Source organism: Cannabis sativa, chromosome 1 (assembly GCF_029168945.1).
Source record: "Cannabis sativa cultivar Pink pepper isolate KNU-18-1 chromosome 1, ASM2916894v1, whole genome shotgun sequence".
NCBI lineage: Eukaryota > Viridiplantae > Streptophyta > Magnoliopsida > Rosales > Cannabaceae > Cannabis > Cannabis sativa.
Genome location: NC_083601.1, coordinates 75,354,467 through 75,379,118, shown reverse-complemented (window position 1 = coordinate 75,379,118; position 24,652 = coordinate 75,354,467). Strand labels below are relative to the sequence as shown.

Here is a 24,652-nt window from a genome sequence, read left to right as displayed (position 1 = left end):
AGATTCAGCATCAAGAATTCAGAGAAGAAGATCCAGGTTCAGATCTTGATAATACTCTGCTACAGAAAGGAATCAAGGGTTAGAGATCTGAACGGAAGGAGTCATTATAATTCCGCTGCACCCAATGTAAGGTTTCTTAAACTTTATATGTGTTTAATTTATCGTTTTAGAAAGTTCATATTTAGGATGTTAATAAACATACTTGTGAGTAGATCTAAGATCCTGGTAAAATAATATCCAACAACTGGCCTCAGAGCCATGGTAATTGATTTACTTACATGAAATTTGGACTTTAAAACGATTGTTTGTATGTTCTTTGGATGGTATCATGTTGTATTGAGTGTTATTTGATGAATGATTGATGTTTGTTAAATTTTCGTGATAAATAATTCTGATTTCGATTCTGTAATTATTTTTATTGGATAGTATGGAAAAAATTAAGCAAGTTAGCCTTTTACAGAACTCAATTTGGATTTTATTTGAATTAGTTATGATTTTTTGAAGATTTGACAAAATCGAGGAAATCTTGAAATTTTCTGCGATCGCAGAACTGTCCGTACAGTTTCGGTTTTTTTCCTTTTTCTTCAATTTTTCATACCTTTTCATGGAATTAACTTCCAAATTTTTGTATGGTTTTGTATATATACTAATACTATTCCTAATTCAATTCTAATTATCATTTTGAATTAATTTTATTTTTTTTTAAATTAATTCAAGATATTAGTGTAATTTGAATTCGAATAGGATTAGTATTTATCTTTTTGCTTAAAAAAAAAACTATCTTATTTTTAAATTTGATTATATTTTATTTTTTTTAAATTTAAGGTCAGTTTTTATAAATATTTTAAAAGATATTTTGACCTTATTTAAAATAAGATAATTATAATCATGTAATTTTAAATAGATATAAGATAAAAAGTAGGTTTAATTTTTTTTAAAATTTTTTTTAAATTTTCGAAATTTATTTTTTAATTCCGAAATTTTTTTTTTAATATTAAATTTTTATTTAATTATTTATTTATTCGAAATTTATTATAAAAAAAAAAAAAAAAAAAAAAAAAAAAAACCTACTTCCAACTATCCAGCTAACCCTGTTGCAGGAGTATGTGTTTTAACTTATGTGTAAGTTTTCAAAACCTATTATTACTTGATTGCAAATAGCCATGGTTACCTTTTGCCAGATCTAATGATCTGATGGCTCCCTTGGTCAAGATAATAATTTGTAACAGGTATAATTTACAATCTTCTTTCATCTGTGTATGACCTAGCAACATGATAGGACCCATCCAAAGTGTGCCTGTGTGAGCCTATGTGTTTAATTTTATTATAGATGCATATAGGTTAATGTTGCTAAAATAAATTATCATAATTATTGATAGGATTTATTTAGGCCCATTTAGCTTTTGGGCCTATTCAATTAATAACAGTTGTTCTTATTAAGGTTAAATTCCTCTCTTTTGGGCCTTGTGTGAGAGTTGGGAGCCATAGAAGTGGGTACGACATACTGAACCCAGCACCCCCTCACACAAACTACCCCAATTGTGAAGGCCCATTTGCCTGATTTGAATGACTGTACTAGGGTTAATTACACTAGTTTAACCTAATTAAAATTGAATTAGCAACATAATTAATTTCATTTATTTTGAAATTAATTTAGAAAATCATAGTTTAAAGAATTTAATATTCTAAGCTAAACTATATGTATTTTCTTGTATTTAATTAAATATAGAATTATAACCATCTAGATTCTTTCTGGAACTTATTTTAAATTTTTCATTAAATATTCCTATTTAAGTTGATATTTAGTTATACATAACTAACCAACTTAAATCTGAATATCTTTTGAATTCAAAATTTTAAATTAAGTTGAGGAATTTTAGGAATTGGTTATTAAGATTCTTTAGATATTTTTTAAGTTGATATTTTTCAAATATTAACTTAAAATGGAATATCTTAGATATTTTTAGGTTAATATCTTTTTTGAATATTTAACTTAAAATATCTACAAAATTAAGTGGTTACAACTTAATTTTGAAATTTAATTAAATCTGATTTGAAAGATATTTAAGTTGATTTTTTAGATTCTTTCTAAAACAACTTAAACAAGATATTTTCAAATTTGTTCCATTTAAAATTCAAATTTTTGAATTTAATTAATAATTGAAAATTAATTAAAGTTGATTTTTTATTTAAATCAATTTTGATTTTTAATTTTTCATTATTATATTATGGAACTTATTCGATATTTATTTGAATTTATTTTTCAAATTTAAATAATAATTGAAAATTAATTAAAGTTGATTTTAATTAAACCAACTTTAATTTGTAATTTTTCATTATTATAATATCGAATATTATGATTATACAAAATACATATATATATTTTTTTTTAAATAATGAGCTTTTAATCAAGAGACATTCGATCTCCATTGTGGGTTTTACACCGTGTTTGTTTTAGTGAGTAATCCTCCCTAATGGAGGAACGTTCATTAGCAATTTCGCACCGTTTAACCTCGCATGATAAGTAGTTTGTAAGTGTTTTGTATGGTATAGATCACCCTAATGGTGGCGACCATACTTGACTTGCAAGTTATGAAACAATGGTGGAAGCTCATAAGATAGAATTGCCTTGACTCTCGCCTAAACGGGACAACGCTGAATTCAAATCTTGATCGAATAAAAGGTTGCTAGAATGTTTATCATTTTAGATGAGCTGACAACTCTATTCAATGAATGATGCTTTGACTCTCGCCTAAACGGGACACTGTGTCAGTTTGTTGAAATACCTTGGAAAATAAACTATGTTAGATTTAGTATTTCTATAACATATGTAATTACTTGCTATTTTCTAAATTGTGTATGAATTTATGAGCCAAAACCTTACTTCTGTTTTATTGATGTGTTGTAGTGTCATTATGAATAACCCACACCCCGATCCTCTCTTAGTTACTATCTTAGCAAAAGAACTCTATAGTGTGAAAATGCATCCTGGTAGTTGCATTAACTCGCACCTGTTGATGATGAATCTGAAATTCCAAAAGACAAATCTACGGGAATTGATTTATCAAGAGAACAATGGGTCCAACTTATCCTTAATAGTCTTCCTCCGAGTATAATGAATTTGTTATCTCTTATATGATCAACAATTCTAACTCCTCCGACATGGACAAGCTCGAAACGTAATTACGAGCCCATGAACGGAACTTGATTGCAATGGGTCCCCCTGGGTTTGCAATCAACAATCAAAGGAAAAGGACTAGGTATGAAGGATCTAGCAAAACTGCTTCTTCAAATACAATTATCAGACATAATCTTCTATGTTCGAATTGTAATGGAAAGGGTCATCATGAAGAACGATGTCCCAGGCTTCTAAACAATTCAAACGAAGGTAATGCTTTTGTCTTTGAATCATGTGTTTTAGAGAACGACAAATCCATCCGGATTGTTGATTCCGGGTCTACTAACCATGTATGTTCTTCACTGCAGTTGCTTGAAACACAGGAAAATCTACTTCCGGGAGAGTTACGGCTTAAAGTTGGCAATGGCGAATTAGTATCTGGTCAAAGCTAGAGGAAAAGCCCGCATCAAGTTTCAACAAAGATTTTTAATTTTAGAAAATGTTTTATTTATTCCAAACTTTAGTAGAAACTTGATTAGTGTCTCATGTTTGCAAACACAATCTTATATATTGAATTTTTCGAGTACAAATTGTTCAATTTCTCGTAATGGATTTCAAATATGTGTTGCTATAATGGAACAAGGGCTTTATGTTTTAAGACCGAGTACTCAAATCTCACTAAATAGTGAACTTTTCAAAGTGTAGCTAGACCTAGAAACCTAAAAAGAAAAGAGATTGATAATGATGATCAAACTTATCTATGGCATTTACGTTTAGGTCATATAGGCCTTGATAGACTCAATAGGCTCACCAAAGACGGTCCATTAAAAAATGTCGTCCTAGGTGTACCGCCGCATGCGAGTCCCGCCTAGAAGGAAAAATGACTAAACGTTCTTTCTCTCGCAAAGGGAGAGCGTGCCAAAATCCCTCTAGGGTTAGTGCATTCCGATGTCTGCGGACCTTTGAATGTCAAAGCCCGAGGTGGTTATGAGTATTTTGTCACTTTCATTGACGATTTCTCTAGATATAGTTTTCTTTACCTAATGCAAAAGAAATCGAAACGTTTGAAAAGTTTCAAGAATTTCATGCTTTGGCCCAAAACCAATTAGGTAAATCATTAAAGATCTTGCGAACCGATAGGGGTGGAGAATATATGGATATGCGGTTCAAAGATCATTTAATTGAACTTGGAATTGAATCCCAATACATCGCCCGGCCTACTCCACAACAAAATGGAGTTGCGTAAAGAAGAAATCGCACTCTTTTGGAAATGGTTAGGTCTATGCCGAGTTATTCAACTCGTCTACGTCCTTCCGGGGATATGCTATACGGATGGCAAATGACATTTTAAATGTTGTTCCATCTAAAGCGAGTCCCTAAGACACCCGTCGAACTTTGGAATGGTCGAACACCTAGTTTGCGCCATTACGTAATTTGGGGGGTGCCCCGCTCATGTCTTAAGAAAGAAAGAAGGCAAACTTGAATCACGTACCGAAGTATGCATGTTTGTTGGAAATTCTAAAGAGACTAGGGGTGGACTATTTTATAGTCACAAGGATAATAAAGTGTTTGTTTCTACAAATGCTACTTTCCTTGAAGAGAACTATATTAAAGACTACAAACCGAAAAGTAAAGTTGTTCTAGAGGAATTGCTATCAGATATAAGTCCTTCCAATGTTCCGTCCTCTTCCACTCGTGAAGAAGACGATCCCACTCCCTCGGTTGAACAACCGAGAAATCTACTACTAAAGTTTCGTTCGAAGACAACCATACCTCGTCGTAGTGGGAGAGTTTCAACGAAACCTGCTCGTTATGGCTTGGATGGTGAAATCAATATGGTCGTAGGTGACGGTATTGATGACGATCCATTAACCTATAAACGAGGCAATGGCTAGTCCGCAACGGAAACGATGGTCGGCGGAATGGATTCAGAAATGGATTCCATGAAAAAGAACAAAGTCTGGGAATATGTAGACGCACTCGACGACTATCATCCGATAGGATGCAAGTGGGTTTACAAGAAGAAAAGAGGAGGTTGAGGCGAAGTCGAAACTTTCAAAGCTAGACTTGTAGCCAAGGGTTATACCCAAAGAGAAGGCGTGGACTATGAGGAAACTTTTAGTCCCGTTGCCATGCTCAAATCCATCCGAATTCTTCTCTCCATAGCCGCCGCTTTCGATTATGAAATCCGGCAAATGGATGTCAAGACTCGCCTTCCTTAATGGGGTACTTGAAGAAACCATCTATATGGAGCAACCGGAAGGTTATGTTCTTCACGGGCAAGAAAAGAAAGTTTGCAAGTTAAACAGTCTATCTATGGACTTAAGCAAGCTTCTCGCTCATGGAACAAGAGGTTTGATGAAATCATCAAAACCTACGGCTTTCTTCGAATGAAGATGAACCTTGTGTTTACCAACTCAAGGAAGACCAAATAGTAGTATTCCCGGTCCTTTATGTTGATGACATTTTGATCATTGGAAACAATGTCAAGATAATGACTCACATTAAGGAATGGCTCAACACTCAATTCGATATGAAAGATTTGGGTGAAGCGGCCTATGTTCTTGGTATTCGGATTATAAGAAACCGAAGAACGGATCTCTTGCTCTCTCTCAAACGACCTACATAGACAAAGTCTTAGAGAGATTCTCCATGAGCAACCCCAATGGGGCAAACATGCCTTCTAGATATGGTATTCGTCTATCTAAGGAACGATACCGATCGATCCTCGCAGATAGAGGACATGGCGAAAATTCCCTATGCCTCTCAGCTGGAAGTCTAATGTATGCAATGTTATGCACTAGACCCGACATACCGTTATGCTTTGTTGGAATCGTGAGCGGTATCGATCTAATCCGGGACAAGAACATTGGAATGCGATTAAGTATATTCGAAATACTTAAAGAGTACAAGGAATCTTGTGTTAGTCTACAAGGGTGGTGCTTTAAATCCCATAGGCTACCTTGATTCGCATTTCCAGCAAGTCTTGAAGACAGGAAATCAACATCCGGGATGGTGTTTACTCTTGGGGGTGGAGCGTTGGTTTGGAGAAGTGCTAAACAAACCGCAATATCGGACTCAACTATGGAAGCCGAATACATAGCAAAGAAATTTCCGCAAAAGAACTTGTCCGGCTAAGAAAGTTCTTCACCAAAGCATAGGAGTTGTTCCTGGAATGGAAAAGCCTCTGCGGTACTACTCGTGATAACAATGGAGCAATAGCAAACGGTAAAGAACCTCGAAGCCACAAGAGAAGCAAACACATTGAAAGGAAGTATCACATTATCGTAGAATACGTGGCAAGAGGGGACGTACTAGTTGAGAAAGTTGACACGGAGGACAACCTAGCCGATCCATTTACCAAAGTCTTGGCCGTGACAAACTTTGAAAAGCACCGTCGAATTTAGGATTAATTGATATGTACTAATTAGTTTTATATTAGTGCAAGTGGGAGTTTGTTAGGTTTTATGCCCTAAATAAAACTCCATTTCAATGTAATCTATTTTATTCAACATCAATAAAGAAACGAAGTATTTTTCATTCATTTGTGTATGTTTTGGTTCACTTAATCAATTGCTTGTCTAATTGATTTATAAATTCATCTTAAACCCTTTTCACATACTTGATCATGTTTATTGTCTTGTCATCACATTGGAAAGTAAACATGACTATGTGAATAAAGTTTCCTAGATTTATCGGACACGGGGTTTTACCGATATGATAATCTACAACAAGAGTTTACTTGTATTTGGAGAAATACTATGTTCTTTCCAACATTGGTTAAAGTAAAGCTCGTGTTGGATGCATGGAGTATGCATCGGAAGGGACCGATATTGAACTTTGAATTAGATTTAATTAAAGTTACCGTAAAATCTATTCAAGTCAATATCGCCAAGTTGATCCTAGATCAAATGATCTTAATCCTGTTATGATTAGGCTCAATCTTGAAAGGCTATTCGTGTTCTTTGATTTGTTAGTTAAGCCTACTTTTAGGTCAGGGTGATACGTACATTTTGGGAACACGGTAGTGCAATTGAGTGGGAGCGCTAGCATAAACATGGAATCTATAGCTTCTATCTGGCAAATAGTAAGCAAAGGATGATTTCCTTCGAGCTTGGCCAAACGAAAATAAATGGTGGAGATCTCATTTCACATAAGCTGAAATATCATTTATACGGGGTCAAGTTGTTTTAAGGATAAAATACATGGTAGGGTGTTACGGTAATTTAATCCCTTTACTATGTAGATCATTCATATAGAGGATCATTGATCAAATTAGGATTATAACAATGGATAACTAATGATGTGTCTATATGGTGGAACATATAGAGCATTCTATATACTGAGAGTGCAATTCTAAGTTCTATGCGTGGATTCAACGAAGAATTAATAAGTTAGTGAATTTTAGTGCTAAATTCTTGATCTACTTATTGGAAGCTCAGTTATATAGACCCATGGTCCCCCCACTAGTTGAGATAATATTGCTTGTAAGACTCATGTAATTGGTTTTGATTTATCAATTATAATTCACAAATTAGACTATGTCTATTTGTGAAATTTTCACTAAGTAAGGGCGAAATTGTAAAGAAAGAGTTGACAGGGGCATGTTTGTTAATTGTGATACTTTGTATGGTGCAATTAATAAATATGATAAATGACAATATTATTTAATAATTATTTATAGTTATTAAATAGTTAGAATTGGCATTTAAATGATTGAATTAGGAAATTGGCATTTTTCAGAAAATCAGATACAAAAGTGGTAAAATTGCAAAATTGCAAAAATCAAGGCCCAGTCCACCTAGCCTAGGGCCGGCCACTTATGTTATCTTTTTTAAATGATTTTTTCATTATTTTAATGCCATATAATTCAAATCAAACCCTAGAAGGAATGCTATAAATAGATAGTGAAGGCTTCAGGAAAATTACACTTTCTGAATCAGAAAAACCTGAGCCTCCACTCTCTTCTCTAGCCGCCACTCTCTCTCTCTTTTCTTCCTCAAAATTTCGAACCTCTCTTAGTGATTAGAGTAGTGCCCACACACATCAAGCAATACCTCAATCATAGTGAGGAAGATTGTGAAGAAAGATCAACAAGAAAGGAGATTCAAAGCATCAAGAATTCGTAGAAGAAGATCCGGGTTCGCATCTTGATAATACTCTGCTACAGAAAGGAATCAAGGGTTAGAGATCTGAACGGAAGGAGTCATTATAATTCCGCTGCACCCAATGTAAGGTTTCTTAAACTTTATATGTGTTTAATTTATCGTTTTAGAAAGTTCATATTTAGGATGTTAATAAACATACTTGTGAGTAGATCTAAGATCCTGGTAAAATAATATCCAACAAGAACCCACTAGCTTTGAAGAAGCTATGAGAAGTAAAGATGCTGTTGCATGGCTACAGGCCATCCAAGAAGAGATGCAGTCTCTTAGGAAGAATAGAACCTGGATTGTTGTGAAGAAACCAGAGTTCTACAAGCTGGTAGGATGTAAATGGATTTTCAAGCATAAAGAAGGTTTAGGGAATGAGCCTACCAGATTCAAGGAAAGGTTAGTTGCCAAGGGGTTCACTCAGAAAGAAGGCATCGATTACAATGAGATTTTCTCTCCAGTGGTGAAGCAAGCTTCAGTTAGAGCCATGATGGCAAAGGCAGCAAGCATGGACCTAGAGATTGAACAGATAGATGTAAGAACAGCTTTCTTGCATGGTGAGTTAGAAGAGGAAGTCTATATGCAACAGCCTGAGGGCTTTGACAATGGGAATCCAGATGAGGTATGTTTACTTAAGAAGTCTCTTTATGGCCTCAAGCAGGCACCTAGGCAATGGAACTTGAGGTTTGACACTTATATGCTAAATATTGGATACACTAAAAGTAAGTATGACTCATGTGTGTATTTCAATAATCAAACATATTTGCTACTATATGTTGATGATATACTGATCTTTAGCAAAGAAAAATCAAAGATTGACAAGTTGAAAAGGAAACTCAGTGATGAGTTTGAGATGAAAGATTTGGGCAAAGCAAAGAGAATTCTTGGGATAGACATAAAGAGACCTAGACCTGGCATGATAGTACTTTCTCAAGCTGCCTACCTGAAGAAAGTATTGAACAAGTTTGGCATGGACAAGTGCAAACCTGTTGCAACACCACTTGCTCAATACTTCAAGTTGTCTGCATCTCAGTCACCAAAAACAGATGCAGAAAGAGCTAAGATGAGCAATGTTCCCTATGCAAGTTGTGTTGGGAGTCTCATGTACTCCATGGTGTGTTCAAGACCTGACTTAGCTCATGCCATGAGTGTGGTAAGTAGGTACATTTCAGACACAGGCCCTGAACATTGGGAAGCATTGAAATGGACAATGAGGTACCTGAAGGGTACTCTGGACACTGGAATTGTGTTCAGCAAGGAGAACCAGTACAAGGAAGAAATCACTGGTTTTGTGGACTCAGATTTTGCAGCAAACCTAGACACTAGAAGGAGCCTAACAAGGTTTGTGTTCACTGCTCTTGGGGGCTGCATCAGCTGGAAATCTAACCTACAGAAAGTAGTAGCCTTGTCATCTACAAAAGCTGAATACATGGCTGCTACAGAAGCCATCAAGGAGGCTATATGGCTTAAGGGGTTGACAGAGGAGTTAGGTTTCAAATCTGAGGATATCGCAGTTTATTGTGACAATCAAAGTGCTTTACATCTCATGAAAAATCCAATGTTTCATGAGAGGTCAAAGCACATTGATATCAAGTTACACTTCATAAGGGATTTGTGTCATCCAAGAAGGTGCAAGTGAAGAAAATAAGCACACATGATAACCCTGCAGATATTTTCACTAAAAGTGTAACTAAAGACAAGTTTAGGCACTGTCTAAACTTGTTGAGCATTCAGGACATTTAATGTCCTCATTTATTTCTTTGGTTCATAGATTAAGTGAGTCTAATCAGGTGGAATTGTTGGGATTAAACTCACTTAACCTCTCAAGTCAGTATGTCCATCTATTTGCCTATCAGATAAATCTAAAGAAAGCTGCTGCAATTTATAACAGTTGGCTTTAATACCAACTTAAAGGGACCCACCGACAACTATATATAGGGGTTCTTCTATTCTAAAAAGAGAGGTCTGAGTTGAGAGTTCTGATCTCTAATCTCCAATGCTCATACTTTAGATTCAGTTTAGAGAGAGAGAGTCCAAGATCATAGTGAGTGTGTGTGGAGGGATGTAAAAAGGGAGTATCACTCTTGAAGTGATTTCCCTCAATGTGAGGCATTTCTTTGTAATTCTTGCTGTGTTGAGTTGTAATCTTGGGCTCAGTCTATTGTGTACTACTGACTATTCCTATTCAATAAAGATCCATTATTCATCTATTATTGAGTTAAGTTTTCTTTGTCTTATTTCAATTAAGTTCAAGTTTTGGTTTTGTGATTGGTTTTAGTTTTGATTTGTGTTTCTTGAACATTGTTACTGCTGTAACAACTTGTTTTGAGGGTGAGGATTCACCACAAATATATATTCATCTCTTTTATTATATTTCAGTCAGTTATATGATGAATATTATATTTGCATAATCTTCAGGATATATGCAAGATTTTATTAAGGACGTATAATCTTCAGGATATATGCAATATTTTATCAAGGATACATAATTTTCTGTATATATGTATAATTTATCTAGATTTTTTCTATCATATCATAGACACACATATAATGTAAATATTATAAATATTAAGAACATAATATATATATATATGAAATCAATAATAAATATATAAGAATAAGAACATACACATATAATATATAGATATTAAATAAAAAAAGAAAAAGAAAAAAAGTTCTTGAAATTGTTTCAGTCAAATAAGTATATATATAAATATATATTTAGTGTATCGTGACCTGAAAACAATATTCAAGAACTTTAACAAAATATTTACCTTGAGGCTTGAGCAGAGACTCGTGCTGATAACGTGTTATAAAATAATATGGAATAATATAAAGTAGATAAGAAGAAAAGAAGAAGAAGATGAAGATAGAAAGAGAAACTGGAAGAGAATTTCTAAGTTATTTATTTTAATGGGGTGAATCCCTATTTATACAAAAATATGACTAAAAGAATGAGAAACTAAATTAATGTAATAAAGGAAAGTATAACCAAACATTAATGGTGATAATTAATTTGGTGATTTGGACATCCATAAATAATATTTCATAACAATTATCACATAATTTAATGAAAAAAAAATAGTTAAGGAATAATTACATAAAACACTATTTTTTGTAAAAATTTTACATTTTTATGTTTAAAGATTTTTTTTTGTAAATTTTTTACGGCTTTCTATATAAACAACACGAAAACAATAAGAAAACTATATAAAAATAATAGGAAAATAACATCCAAACAACATTAAAACAACAAGAAAAAATAACATACATATAACAAAAAAATCAACAAAAAATTAATAAGAGTACAATATATAAAGACCGTATTTTCTGTAAATAAAATTATTAAAATCGTAAAAATATTAAAAATTCTGTACAACCATATTTTTGTAAGTTTTTTTATTATATTTTGTGTAATTGTGAAATAATCCAAATAGTTAATGTAAATATGAAAAACCCCACTAAATTTTATTTTTATTTTTTTTTAATAAGAGACACTGTATATTTTAATTTTTTAATTTAATAAAAAAAATAATAATTCACTAACCCGTTAGTACGGTGTTGGGCACATTACCTAATAAAACAAACAAATGTTGTGGAAAAAATAAAAATTAATTTATAAGTCCAAATTAACAAGTTTCCGTTTCTCACTCACAGTAAGTACTTTACTACTTTTGCAGACAAATTCAAGGTTCAAGATGGGAGTAACGCTAACGAGCGCGATCGTATCCTCGGCGCGCAACGCCGTGACGCACCGGCGAAACTGCGAGCAGCTGGCGGAGCACGTGAGAGTGATCGACAAGTTACTTGGGAAGCTGAAATCAACGGACCTGATCAATCTCCCCGCCGTAAAGGAGCCGTTGGATGGGTTAGAAGAGGCCCTGAAGAAAGCGGTGGAGTTGGTTGACAGTTGTAGAGACAACAGTTGTCTCTACATGGTTGCCATGGGGTGGACCGTAGTCTATCAGTTCCGTCACATTCAACACGAGATTGACCGATATCTTAGACTCGTCCCCTTGATTTCTTTGGTCCATGAGTTTCGAATGCAGGTACGTACACTTCTCGTACGATTAATATATAATGTATTAACAATAATTCTAATGAACATTTTGCACTCGTTTTTGCTTAATTTTGTTCTACGAATCAAAAAAGTTAGCTTAATCATTTAAAATTTATATAAAATGAAAAATGGCTGAACACATTTCAGTTTAAAAGACCAAACTATACCTCTACTTTTACTCCTATTGACATATTATTGTCGGTATGGTTGAAATTTGATGATCATTTGACAAGTGTTACATATCTAACGGTGTATGTTCCATAATAATGAAGGTATAAAAAAGAAAAAAGATCATTGCTATTACTCACCTATTACATAAAATTATATTGCAACAATATTTTGTTACACAAATCACAATTTTGACAGGTAAGAATGCTGCCTAGAAGAGTGCTAGTTACTACTAGGGATTTTAACATTTGTCAAAGAAAAAATGTACCTATTTTATGCCAAGAGAGAGAGATAGAGAGAGATCTTTCCTTTCAAAAAAAAAGAAAAGAAAAGAAAAATAGAGAGAGATCTCACATTCATGTCTAAATTAACACAAAATCTCAGTCCGTAATGAAAGCACGTTGAGTAAATATAAATGTACTTCTCACAAAAATGTTAAAATGAGAGAAAGAATTGACCACAAGACCAGAGAATAAAACCTTTCAATCAATATATTATATATATCTAATACCAGGAAAAGAAAGAAAAAGAGAAAAGGAAACCTCTTCTTATCAATAATCAATTACCATTACTACCTACTAATATGGTCTGCTAACTATCTAGCAGCTTTTAAAAAATTAGTTTATTCGAAGTTGTATTAAACTGGTTGGAAAAATTTAAAGCGTGAATAATACTCTACTATTCTTATTAATGAAAAACAGTACATAATATGTTTTATTGGTTAGTCACTTTAATTAATTAGTGTTAGTGATGACAAAACACTCATGAACCCCAGAATCTGAAAGAAGGGTTAGAAGCAATAGAGAAGGATAATAAAAAGGAATACACACTTGAGCAAGAGGACATTGAAGCTCATAATGTGATTCTTAAACCAGAGAGAACAAAGAAAGATGCAGACATATTAGAGAAATCTCTGTCTTGTAAGTATCCAGATTTGGGTTTTGATCAGGCACTTCAACATGAGAGGGAGAAGCTCAATGTTGAGTTGATTCGATCAAGAACACTAAACCATCTCGACCAGTGCCGAGTCATTGAACACCTTATCGATGTCACTGAGAATGTGGTGAATGTAGTTCTTCCTGGAAAAAATGTTGACAAAATTGTTACCACTACTAATTATGATGTTGCATCATCAGGGTATATAACACCTTCCTCAATTCAAATTAGTTATATAACTAGTGTGTAGCTGGAGAAAATTGACCTCTTTTTATCTTCCCAGGTACATAACCAATTCAAAAACCAGCTATGAAGAAGTTAGTAAGTCAGAATGGCAGGCTGATCTTTTCGGTTGCTGCAGTGAGCCTTGTCTTAGTGAGTTAATTTCTTCAAGAAAATTAGAATTAATGATTTGTATACTTCTGTTAGTTTTATAATCTAATCTTTTGGGGTCTTAATTGACATGTATGTGTATATTTATATGATGATGGTTGTACAGGTTTGAAGACTTTTCTTTATCCCTGCGGAGCATTTTCATGGATAGCAAATGTAGTTTCCAAAGGAAAAATATGTGAGCTGTGTTTTTCACTTATATTTTAATATTGTGGCAAGGTCAAACATATAGTATGGCTTTAATAAAAATGGCTATATGACATTTTTTTTACTACTTGAAACCATGTACAGCTCGTGAAAAAGCAATAAACAATCTAGTGAGATACTCTATATTTGGCGGTTGTTGCTGTTACACTTTCTGTATTAGAAGGAATTTGAGGCAACGTTTTAACATAGAGGTACCTGTTATGATCAAAGATCACTTTTTTACAATTTTATTTTCTAGTATCTTGATTTTGTTTTTTACTCATTTTCTGTCGTTTAGGGTGGTTCTTGTGATGACTTCTTAACTCACCTCATATGCTGCTGCTGTGCAATGGTTCAAGAAAGGCGTGAGCTTGAACTTAGAAACTTTGAGGGTAATTATCAAGTGCCTGTTTCTCTCTTGAACAGATCATATCAATATAAATATACACACAGATTCTTTGACTAGTTTGAGATTTTAATGATGATATGCCACTACCAATTTACCAACTCTGGTTTTCTTAGTTACAAAATTAAAAGTTGAACTTATGAGAAGTTGGTTTACACTGATGTGCTTCAGCTCCTTGTAACCACTATCAAACAACACTCTTTTGCAGGTTGCCAAGGAAAAGAGATGATTCCTCCTCCATTCCAATACATGAAGTCATAAATCACCATTACACTTGCTTTTCAACTTAGAGAAAGAAAGAAAAAAATAAAGCAAATGAACTAATCTAGTCTAGTCTAGACTCTAGTTACTTATGTATGTAACATATTATAGATATACACTATATATTTCTCTTATTTCTACTGTAGATTCATAGAAATTGTAAAATTATTAATGAACATTAAAAGAAAAACCATCACATACCTTCCAAAATATCTGAAATTTCCTGCTTCAAGTACATTAGATCTTTCTTTTTCTTTGGTAATTTATTACACTATACAAGTAGTAAGTACAATTTCTTTTATCCACATCTCCTCAATTATCTCATTCTCATCCTTAAATCTTTTTTCTTTTGCTTTTTAAAGAAAAGGAAAAATGAACAGAAGAGTCTCTCTATTTCACCTACTAATTTTGGTGTTGCTCAATCCAATCTCGTCAGTCCCATCCTCGCCTGACCGTTTCACCAAGTCTCACTCGTACTCGTCCTCTAATCTCGAACGCAAATCATCACAAGAGTACTTTGAGTTGGCCCAACCTCTACCGTCCGATGATCTGACCCCATCGTTGACCGTAACAGTCTTACGCCACTCCTTCGCTAATACCATCAACGGCCCTCCATTCTCCACCCCTTACTCTCCGCCGTCCGATTGCCCTCCACCATGGTCCTTCGTCGTTCTCGAGTTTCGTGCCAAATGCAAAGGAGAACAGTACGACCGCATCGCCGCACTTTGGCTCGGCGGCGTCGAGATCCTCAGAACCAGCACAGCCGAGCCGACTGAGTGTGGAATCTTCTGGAAGGTTCGGAAGGATGTTACCAGGTACTCTTCTCTTCTCTCTCGTCAAGAACTAGACCTTACTATGATGCTCGAAAACGTAGTCAACAAAGAATACACCGGCGTTTACCACGTCGAGGTCGACTTTCTCTATTACAATGTCTCAGCAATCAACGAGCCCAAGGTCAGGCTTCCTATTTCGATTGAGAATCTAGAGCTTGATAGTGAAGACTCGAAATTAGGCTTGGATTCTTTTGAATTAGATGCAAACTTTGGGATTTCAGATGAGGAGCCGGCGGATATGATTATTCCGATAGCCGATTCCGGAGAAAGGGGATTTTGGTTCAGAGTTGAGAGCGAGTTGGAGTTGAAATCGAGGGAAATTCAATTCCCTAAAAACACTCGCCGAGCTGTAGTGGAATTGTATGTGTCGTTTCATGGAAACGACGAATTTTGGTACTCGAATCCTCCGAATTCTTATATCACTATGAACAACTTAGATACAGCTCGGGGAAATGGAGGTTTCCGAGAGGTTTTTGTGACCATCGATGGAGAGATAATCGGGTCAGAAATTCCTTTACCAGTGATCTTCACCGGTGGGATCAATCCATTGTTCTGGGAACCGGTTGTGGCGATTGGAGCATTCAATCTCCCTTCGTATGATTTTGAATTGACGCCATTTTTGGGAAAACTTCTGGACAAGAAAGTTCATAAACTCGGAATTGGGGTCTCCGATGCTATCTCATATTGGCTTGTTGATGCCAATTTACACCTTTGGTTAGACCCCAAATCGGAATCAGTTGAAGCCAAATCAAGTTTTGATGAAAACCCAGTTTTTGAAATCGAGAGAAATTCGGAGTTCAAGAAACTTGATGGGTCTTCCAAGGTGAAAGCTGAGAGGAAGACCCAACACACGGGGTGGGTTAAGTGGAGTGGTGGAAATTACACCACTACATCCACTCACAACTACAAGTTCAAGTCCAAAATCAGATTCCGGAACAATGGAGCCTCCAAATCTGTTAAGCAAAAAATCAAGGGAAGCAGAAAAGTTGTGATTAGAGACGTGGGCAATAGAAAAATAGTAGCCATGGAAAGCGTCAAGAGAAGATACCCTTTGAAACTCTTCACTGAAACACAACCGGGTAGGCGTGAGAACACCTATTTGCTATTGACGAATGTGTCTCATGCCTTGAAAGAGAAGCGTTTTCATGGCGGCTATCTGAAGCGACTCCAGAATAGTCAGGTGTCCGGGGGATGGATGGAGGTGAAGGATCACTCTGTTATTTCCGGTAATGCTTATACCAATCAGACTTTTATTTACAGAGACAAGTATGGTTCTTATTCCACAATTGTAGACTCCGAAAATGGCAAAATTATTAGAAACAGTACAGCCCTCGGAAGTTTGCCTTTACTGTCATCGTAAATTTCATTAACTTTTTCTTTTTCTTTTCAAGTAGTAATTTGTGTTTTCTAGTCAAGATAAAGAAAAGGAAAAAAATCTGTTTCCTTTTATAATACGAGATTTCTTCGTTTACTCGTCGTTTGTTCTGTTGCAATAAATTTTGAGCAAACTTTGACATATCGTCATCTTGAGTTCTATTAAAAAAAATGAAAATAATACACAGGTGTTGAAATCTCTTCTAACAAAGAAAAAGTGGTCCTCATTCATTACTACTTAGCTTACACAAGTATTCAAATTTGAAAGATTAATATTCACTATTATTACACTTATTTACCTGTTATCTTTTTATATATTCCTGTCATTTATTAACACAATGCCATTGGATTTGTGAAATTGGAAATGCTATTACAATTTACACCACGGACTTCAAGTTTGTTTTTATTTTTTTAATACACCACGGATAGTACAAGTTGGTATGCAAATTTGATTGGACATTTGGACTCATGAGATGATAATTCTACAATTCTACTTCAGCCAATCTTTGCTTATTATGAGAGCGAAAGATGATTTATTTGCTCTATGTTGACTATACACTAAAATACTAATGATGTACTTGCTATTTACTGATTTAAACCAAGTTAAATATAAAGTTATTTATTGGTAGTAATATCTTTTGAACTAGATCAAAATGCAAGCCAAGCCGAACCAGCTTTCATTGATTATCAAGAGTACTTTTTCAAAAAATAAATAAAACTATAATCACATAGAACGCTATTTTTTGTAAAAATTTTATATTTTTGCGCTTAAAATTTTGTTTTTAGCAGTTTATAATTTTCTATAAAAATAAAACGAAAATAACAAAAAAAAACTACATAAAAATAACAAAATTTAACATTCAAACAACAACAAAAGATAACATACAAATAACAAAAAATTAACAGAAGTACAATATAAAAATACGATATTTTTTATAAATAAAATTATAAAAAACTTAAAATTTTTAAAATTTTGTACTAACGTATTTTTGTACTTTTTTTTTTTTTGTTATTTTTATACATTTCTGAAATAATCTCAAAAATAAATATAGCCTTTTGCTCTTAAATATAGTTACTCATAATATTAACTAATTTGTTTCTCAAATAAGATTTTATGTTTGTTAAAAGTGACTTCGTAGTTCCTACATAATAGACGCGTCAAATTTGTGTGCACATACATATCATTACTATTGTAACAAATGTCAAAACGCCTCATATTTCATTCTATCTATTGTGGTAGACTGGTAGTTATTAGTAATGGTAGGAAATATGAATACGTAATAGATTTTTTCGTTTTCTTTTAGGAAAAAAAGTATTTATCTTGTCTAATGTCTACAATATTTTCGTGTAGTGGAAACGTAAATGTGGGATGAAGCTATGAACAAAAGTCTGTATCACTGTAGAAATTAAAACAGTGTTAAAAGCAAGATTAGCACTATTCTGTATATGTTTTTATTATTGTTTTTAAATCACAACAACGTCCCATGCTTTAGATACTTTAAAACTCGTGCATGAGATAAAAGGATTCTACCAAAAAGCTTCTAGTGGGGGACTAAAGCAGAGGTTTCCGCAGTGTGGTAGGTGGTATTGATCAGAAATCTACATTAGCTAGAAGAGCTGGTCGTGGCTGAAAAACCATGAAATCCATGACTAGTAAGAAAGAAACAAAAAGAAAATTCTATCCCGCTAGAAAAACACTCTAAAACTCATCTTTTTGGGACCCCTTTTGTTCATCCCTCTTTGGTGAGAAGATTGACAAAAACCAACGTACAAGTCGAGAGAACTTACTCATATCAGAATTAGATTTCTCCTTATCTAACTTTACAGTGCAGACGTCAGCATATTCATGCTTCAAATGAGGTGCAACAATTCTTTCCTGAAATTTAATAAAACTTTCTGTAATGAGCATGAGAACAGGGATGGCAGCCACAAAGTGCTTGAATAGGAAATCAAGAGTACCTTAAACGTTTCAAATGAACAGAATTCAGAACCATCACAACCCTGTTCAATCAAACACAAGACATGACTATATTTCAGTATATTACCAAACAATTAAATAGGGAAGTACCAGAAGTCACAAACACCCAGAGAAAGAGAGAGAGAAAAGGAAAAGGCTTACTGGCACTGGAATGGGTTGTTCATTGTGCAAAACTTGCACATAATAATTGTTGAAAGCTGGACAGCTGTATAAAACCAGCATATTGTTCCCAGCAAAAGGAGCCACAACGCTGGCCTTCCAATTTCTCTTTTGTGGTGGCTTTGGAGGGAGTTGCAAGGGTTGTTCCCTAAGTATTTGTTGAAATTCTGAATTATTTGAAACAAAGAATGTTGAGAAGATAGCATACAGAAAAAGCTACATACACTTTCGTGATTGCTTTCACATGAGAGTATGATGATGAAATAACTTACCAGATTCTTCCAGAAAAAGACCAAGAAGACATGAAAATGGAATTACAGTCTCGGCATGTGCAAACCTTAGTCTTGCCTTTTCATAACTTCCAGGAACATGATTTTCTACAACGACAGAGTATATAATTTAGTATCCGCATGCAATAGAAAAAGCTTTTATGAAAGATTTTTTAAAGTTAAGGCTCCCACTACAAAAGCACTATTGTTTTTTAAATTGTTAATGGAGGAAGTAAACTACACTTCCTAAAATAACATGGTCTAGCTAACTTGAAAAAAAAAATTGAAAGATAAAAGCAGCAAAACAGGTAACCTAAATGCAAAAAACAATACAAAGGAATGATAAATTATACAATTATCCTCAAGCAAATCCTTATTTCCTATCACAACCTACTATACCTTCTTTAGCTCGAATAGCCTGTTCCATGGATTGCAAAATATCTTTAAGTAATGGCACTCCCATTCGATAATTTATTGAATTACCATAACCTTTCAATATAAAGGCCTCCAAGTCATCTGTCCATTCTAGCATGGCCACCTATAACATGTACAATATTTGTAGGCAGCAGAGAGCAACATGTCAGCTATGCTTTCAATTGTATTCAAAGCACCGCACCAACTTATCAGAGGAAAGAGAGGAAAGCCCACTGTACTCATAATATTATCAGAATACATCAATATAAATATATATATATATATATATATATCATCTTGGCTTCATAAAACTAAAACGGAAACATCCACTGATGGGAAGTTATAAGTATTCAGGAATAAAAAGGTTTTTTTTAATGGATGAAGAAGTAATAGCCTATAGCTGATATCACAATCAAAAAATCAAGTTCAAACTGCATAACTCGAGGTATACAGTTAATGTAAGAGGAACTTATACTATAAGAAAGAATTATCACATTTTCTTTCAAGAGAAAAAATTAGAGGCGTACGTATGTACCTCAGAAGGGCTGAAAAGACCACAAGCTTGGTCGGTTATATCCAATAAGGATGCCTCCTGCAAATTACATCCCCAAATTGGGTGACTACAACTTTTAAGAAAAAAGACTACCAGTTTTTAAAGTAAAAGTAGTTGATTCTGAACGAATCAAAGATAACCATATGAGCTCTGATAATCAACAGTAAAATATGACTCAAAACACACAAGAATAATAATAATTGTAAATACCTGTTTGCACAGGAACCACAAAGATGATGCATCCTGCCTCGTAAAATTCAACTTGTAGCGTCCAATTAAGGAATGAGTGATCTCGTCAAAAATAGGTTCCTTGAGTTTATCAACAGAAGGCTCTTGACTTTTTCTAAAATCCTGCACACATAAGCCTTCAATAATCAGTGTACAAACCAGTGCTTATATCTGAACTAACCGATAGTCAATAACAAGCTTTATCAGTCCTGGAAAACTTGCTGAGCATATTCTATTTTTTATTTTGGTCTTCAAACACCAACCAAAAACCACCATAGAGGTTCCAGTCAGATCTAGCCTAGTCAGTGAACATCTTATAAGAACATACAACTGGAAGAATAACTAATGAGCACTTCCAACAAAAACAGGATTCCCAAGAAAGGAGTATATGTAAAATCCGTTCCAATGGAGCCCCCCAAGCATATGGTGTATGAAAATACTTTTAATTCACTTTTTTAATGAACTTCTTAAACAGAATGAACATTGGAATGGGTTTCCTTTCCTTCCGAACTTATATCAAAACATTCATAAGAAAATGAAAATAAACTGTTTAAACAAAATTGAAGGATGATTATCTAATATGCCTTCATCTATTTCCACCAAGCAAGCTGTCGTTTTAATGGGGAAATGTTACACATTATTTCAAAACCTTTGAAGCTATCAGTTTGGGCAGCCAAGAGAAGAGATGAAGATGTTTTGAAAATACAGTAAAAGCATGGAAAAGAAAAGATCAAAGCTGCAGAATTACCTTGTAGTTCTGGCAACAGTCGTGAAAACGCAGCATTGTATCACTTGCACGGCTTTCACTAACTACAGCAAAAGCACGTTTACGCCCCGGGCCAAGAGTTCCTGTTCCACTAAATAAGCCCATGCCATATGCCACAGCACTGGCTGAAGCGCGAGGGATCTATCACGTAAAAGAAAAATGCGACGAGGTTACAACCCATTTGAATAAGTGCACAGGGGAAGGGAGGAAGCACTGCCACAACCAGTCACAGCTATATTTATCTAAGAAGCTTTTATCAAACTGATATAAGAGAAAAACATAATAACATTTACTTCCACATGTGACTATTTTTACATGAAAAAGCACATATGAAATGCCATTAGGTAATGCTAATATCGAAAGGATAAATTTAAAAGATGCTCACTTGAGTAGCCTTTATCGTATAAATATCAGGGTGGTAACTCTCATTAAATAAAGAGGCAAATTTTTCTCTGGTCCTGACTCCAAAATCATACAATTCCTCTTCTCCTTTAATAATTAATTCTCCACCCTTCACTTTGTCTTTCCAAGGAGACTCCCAACCCTGCAACCAAGCAGGAATTTCCTCTAAAGACAAACCTTGTTCTTTGGCGTCTCTCACAAGTTCTTTGAGATGAGCAGCCAATCTATCTAAATCCCTCATTCGTTTTTTAGTAGGAGCACGAGTTCCATGCCTTGCCTGAGATTGTAAAGTTGCATCACTAATTTAGTACCATTTCACATTTTATAAATACAATGGGCGTGACATCAATAAAACCAAAACTAGCCTCTCCAAATTCAAAATGTCATATTACACAAAAAAGCGAGCAAATTAAGCTTTCAAAAATCAAGTTATTTTAATGTAAATGTGTAGCAACAAGAAGCACACACTGCTAATAATAACATCTCCTAAACCTGGTAATTAAATATGGAAGAGGGAGACAATACCACAAGGTTTAAGTGGATAGGAGTACATCCATTTGGAACATCTGAAGGTTCAAATGTGCTATTAGCAACATTTTTCACCACACCATATCTGAGAGGAAAGTTGCAAAACAGAAAGATCAGAAGGATTAACGAAACCAGCTACAACACCGTATTACCTAATCATAAATCCACATTCATAAAACAGCAAAACCCCATATATTTTGTCCGATATAACAAGTAACAACCGATAGTAATCGAAATTTGGGTTTCTTTTGCTGGCCATTTCTTCATAAAACTATTGAATTCATCTAGAAGCATCCAGTTTACAAACAGTGAGATTAAGCAAAAGCAAAACCCTAATCAATGGTGAAAAGAGAGAGTATGTGTGTGTGTGTATGTTCCCAAAATAAAATCGAAACTAAGATGAAGATTCGACCTGGATACAGTAGAGAGATAATTGCGAACATCAAAATCTTCTTGTTGAGCATTTGAATCAGCCAAAATTGAGAATAATAGGAGGCAAACAATGGTCAGAGCATTCTTGTTCTTCTTCTCCATTAGCGCTAAAACAAAATGAGAGTGAGTTGAGATTGAGAGGAGGGAATAAATAACAGCTTTATTACCTGTCCCAACCCAAATTACTGTCTCACTGCCTGCCTGCACAACTGCTACTAATCGGCCAAGTGTCCTCTAACTTTTTTTCTTTCTTTTTTTTTTTTATGTAATTAATTATTGAAAGGCTTCTTTCTTCCCAAAAAAAAAAAAAAAAAATTCTTGGTGCTTTGCTTGTAAGAGTATCTTTTTCTTTTTTCTTTTTTTTTTTTTTTTTTGATAAGGGTAAGAGTATCTTTTTCAATCCATCAAAGATAAAATTTAGAATAAATTATTTGACTGGAAGTCTAAGCTATTCTCTTTTCAAGATCACGATGTTCTCCTAAATTTCGCCATTTAAGTAATTCTTACCTATGCTATGAGTTTAGTTCGGCTTCCTATTGGTATTATAAATAAAAGTCATAGGATGTGTGCACAATTTTGATGGGGGGAGTAATGATGATAAGCGCAAGACCCATTGGTCTACATGGTCCTAACTCTGTTGTCACAAAGCGGATGGTGAAATGGGTTTTATAGATATATTTTTGCTTAATCAGTCGCTCATTGCCAAACATGTTGGTCGTCTGCATGATTGTCCGGAGTCTTTGCCAGCTAGAGTTGAAAGGCTTGTACTACCCAAATGGATCTATTGTGGATGTTGAGGTAACAAAATCGGCTTCCTTTCTTTGGAAAAGTGTCCTTTGGGGCATGAATTATAGAAGGAAGAGGTGTGTTGGCTTGTTGGGAAAGGTGATATGATTAGGATTAAGGATTGTTGGATATCCAAGGATCATGTGGGTCGTGCTTTCTCATTCAATGGTGGTGTTGAGATTCAAATGGTGATTGTTTTAAAGTTGGAGTCCGAAGGGTGGAATGTTCCCTACATTTTGGCTCATTTTGACTCTTTGGAGGCAAAGGCTATTATATCTATTCCTACTCCTACTGTTGACTGAGAGGACAGACTTTTTTGGAACTTCTATAATTATGGTTGTTATACGGTGAAGAGTAGGTATTGGAGCACTATTTCTCGATTGGGTTGGGGGCATGAGACGTCTTCCACTAGTTCCTCTTGGTGGTGGAAGTATTTTTGGGCTCTCAATCTTCCTCCTAAGGTGAAGAATTTTATTTGGAAGACCTTTCTTAATTTTATCCCTACTTATGCTAACTTGGCTCAACATGGTATGAGTACCCTGGATGTGTGCTCGATTTGCTTGAAATTTAATCAAACGACACTTCATGCTCTTTGGTAATGTCCCTCTCTCAAAGGAATTCAGAAAGGGTGGGGAATTCAATGTTTGGATAAGGTTGGAATGGCTACTTCTTTCTATGATCTTGTTGTTGGTTGTATGGCGCTCCTTCATAAACATGAAGTTGAAGAATTTCTTATAATTTGTTGGAGGATATTGGCATCGTCGGAGGATATGTCACTATCGTTGTCCAATAAAGCATCTAATAAGTAAGAAACTTATCTGCGGTTTCAAGGGAGTAATTACTCATTCACAATAACCGTAATGACTGTATCTTTACTCATTCTCAATAACGATAATGGCTGTATCTTTACCTCGATCATAATTGAGCCACACACTATAATAATCGTTTCTCACTTAACATGCTTAGTAGTGCAAATAGCTTTTCTTACCTCAAGTCCAAAGTCAGGTGTGCGGGCTGACCTGAGTGGAACGATGCTCGACGATCTCGGGTCCTATGTCACGACAAAGGTAAATTAATAAGGGTCTATTCCAAAATACTATCTAAAACCCACATAAAATAACTTAGGGTTTTCTACTAAATCTTATGGTGAAAACATCCTAAAATAAAATACATCTTTTCGCTCTGATCTATGTCTCATACTATAGAGCTCTTCATAAGCTTCAAAACGGTATATCGAATGTCTAAAACA

The 24,652-nt window shown here is 34.5% G+C and overlaps 3 protein-coding genes across 5 annotated transcripts; 2 read left to right on the top strand and 1 right to left on the bottom strand.

The window, feature by feature from the left end:
- Nucleotides 1–11,903: 11,903 nt before the first annotated feature.
- On the top strand, nt 11,904–14,891 carry LOC115705685 (protein MID1-COMPLEMENTING ACTIVITY 1). Its single transcript, XM_030633083.2, has 7 exons — nt 11,904–12,320; nt 13,275–13,636; nt 13,719–13,810; nt 13,935–14,006; nt 14,120–14,226; nt 14,313–14,406; nt 14,629–14,891. Exons 1-7 carry the CDS (start codon nt 11,970–11,972, stop codon nt 14,679–14,681), a joined length of 1,131 nt encoding a protein of 376 aa, XP_030488943.1. The 5' UTR covers nt 11,904–11,969; the 3' UTR covers nt 14,682–14,891.
- LOC115705683 (peptide-N4-(N-acetyl-beta-glucosaminyl)asparagine amidase A) lies at nt 14,706–16,985 on the top strand. Its single transcript, XM_030633082.2, has one exon. It carries the CDS (start codon nt 15,054–15,056, stop codon nt 16,872–16,874), a length of 1,821 nt encoding a protein of 606 aa, XP_030488942.1. The 5' UTR covers nt 14,706–15,053; the 3' UTR covers nt 16,875–16,985.
- Nucleotides 16,986–18,266: 1,281 nt separating this feature from the next.
- On the bottom strand, nt 18,267–22,849 carry LOC115706559 (uncharacterized). Of its 3 annotated transcripts, XM_061108793.1 has the most exons (13): nt 22,785–22,846; nt 22,598–22,724; nt 22,183–22,270; nt 21,641–21,934; nt 21,238–21,396; nt 20,472–20,612; nt 20,244–20,300; nt 19,694–19,832; nt 19,298–19,402; nt 19,008–19,192; nt 18,848–18,889; nt 18,677–18,764; nt 18,267–18,515 (listed from the first exon to the last, which is right to left on the bottom strand). In XM_061108793.1, exons 2-13 carry the CDS (start codon nt 22,717–22,719, stop codon nt 18,493–18,495), a joined length of 1,443 nt encoding a protein of 480 aa, XP_060964776.1. In that variant the 5' UTR covers nt 22,720–22,724; nt 22,785–22,846; the 3' UTR covers nt 18,267–18,492. The 3 variants fall into 3 exon arrangements, with proteins under 3 accessions (XP_060964776.1, XP_060964775.1, XP_030490109.2); XM_061108792.1 differs by having other exon boundaries at nt 18,267–18,764; nt 22,785–22,849; XM_030634249.2 differs by lacking the exon at nt 22,785–22,846 and having other exon boundaries at nt 18,267–18,764; nt 22,598–22,767.
- Between the last annotated feature and the right edge of the window lie 1,803 nt (nt 22,850–24,652).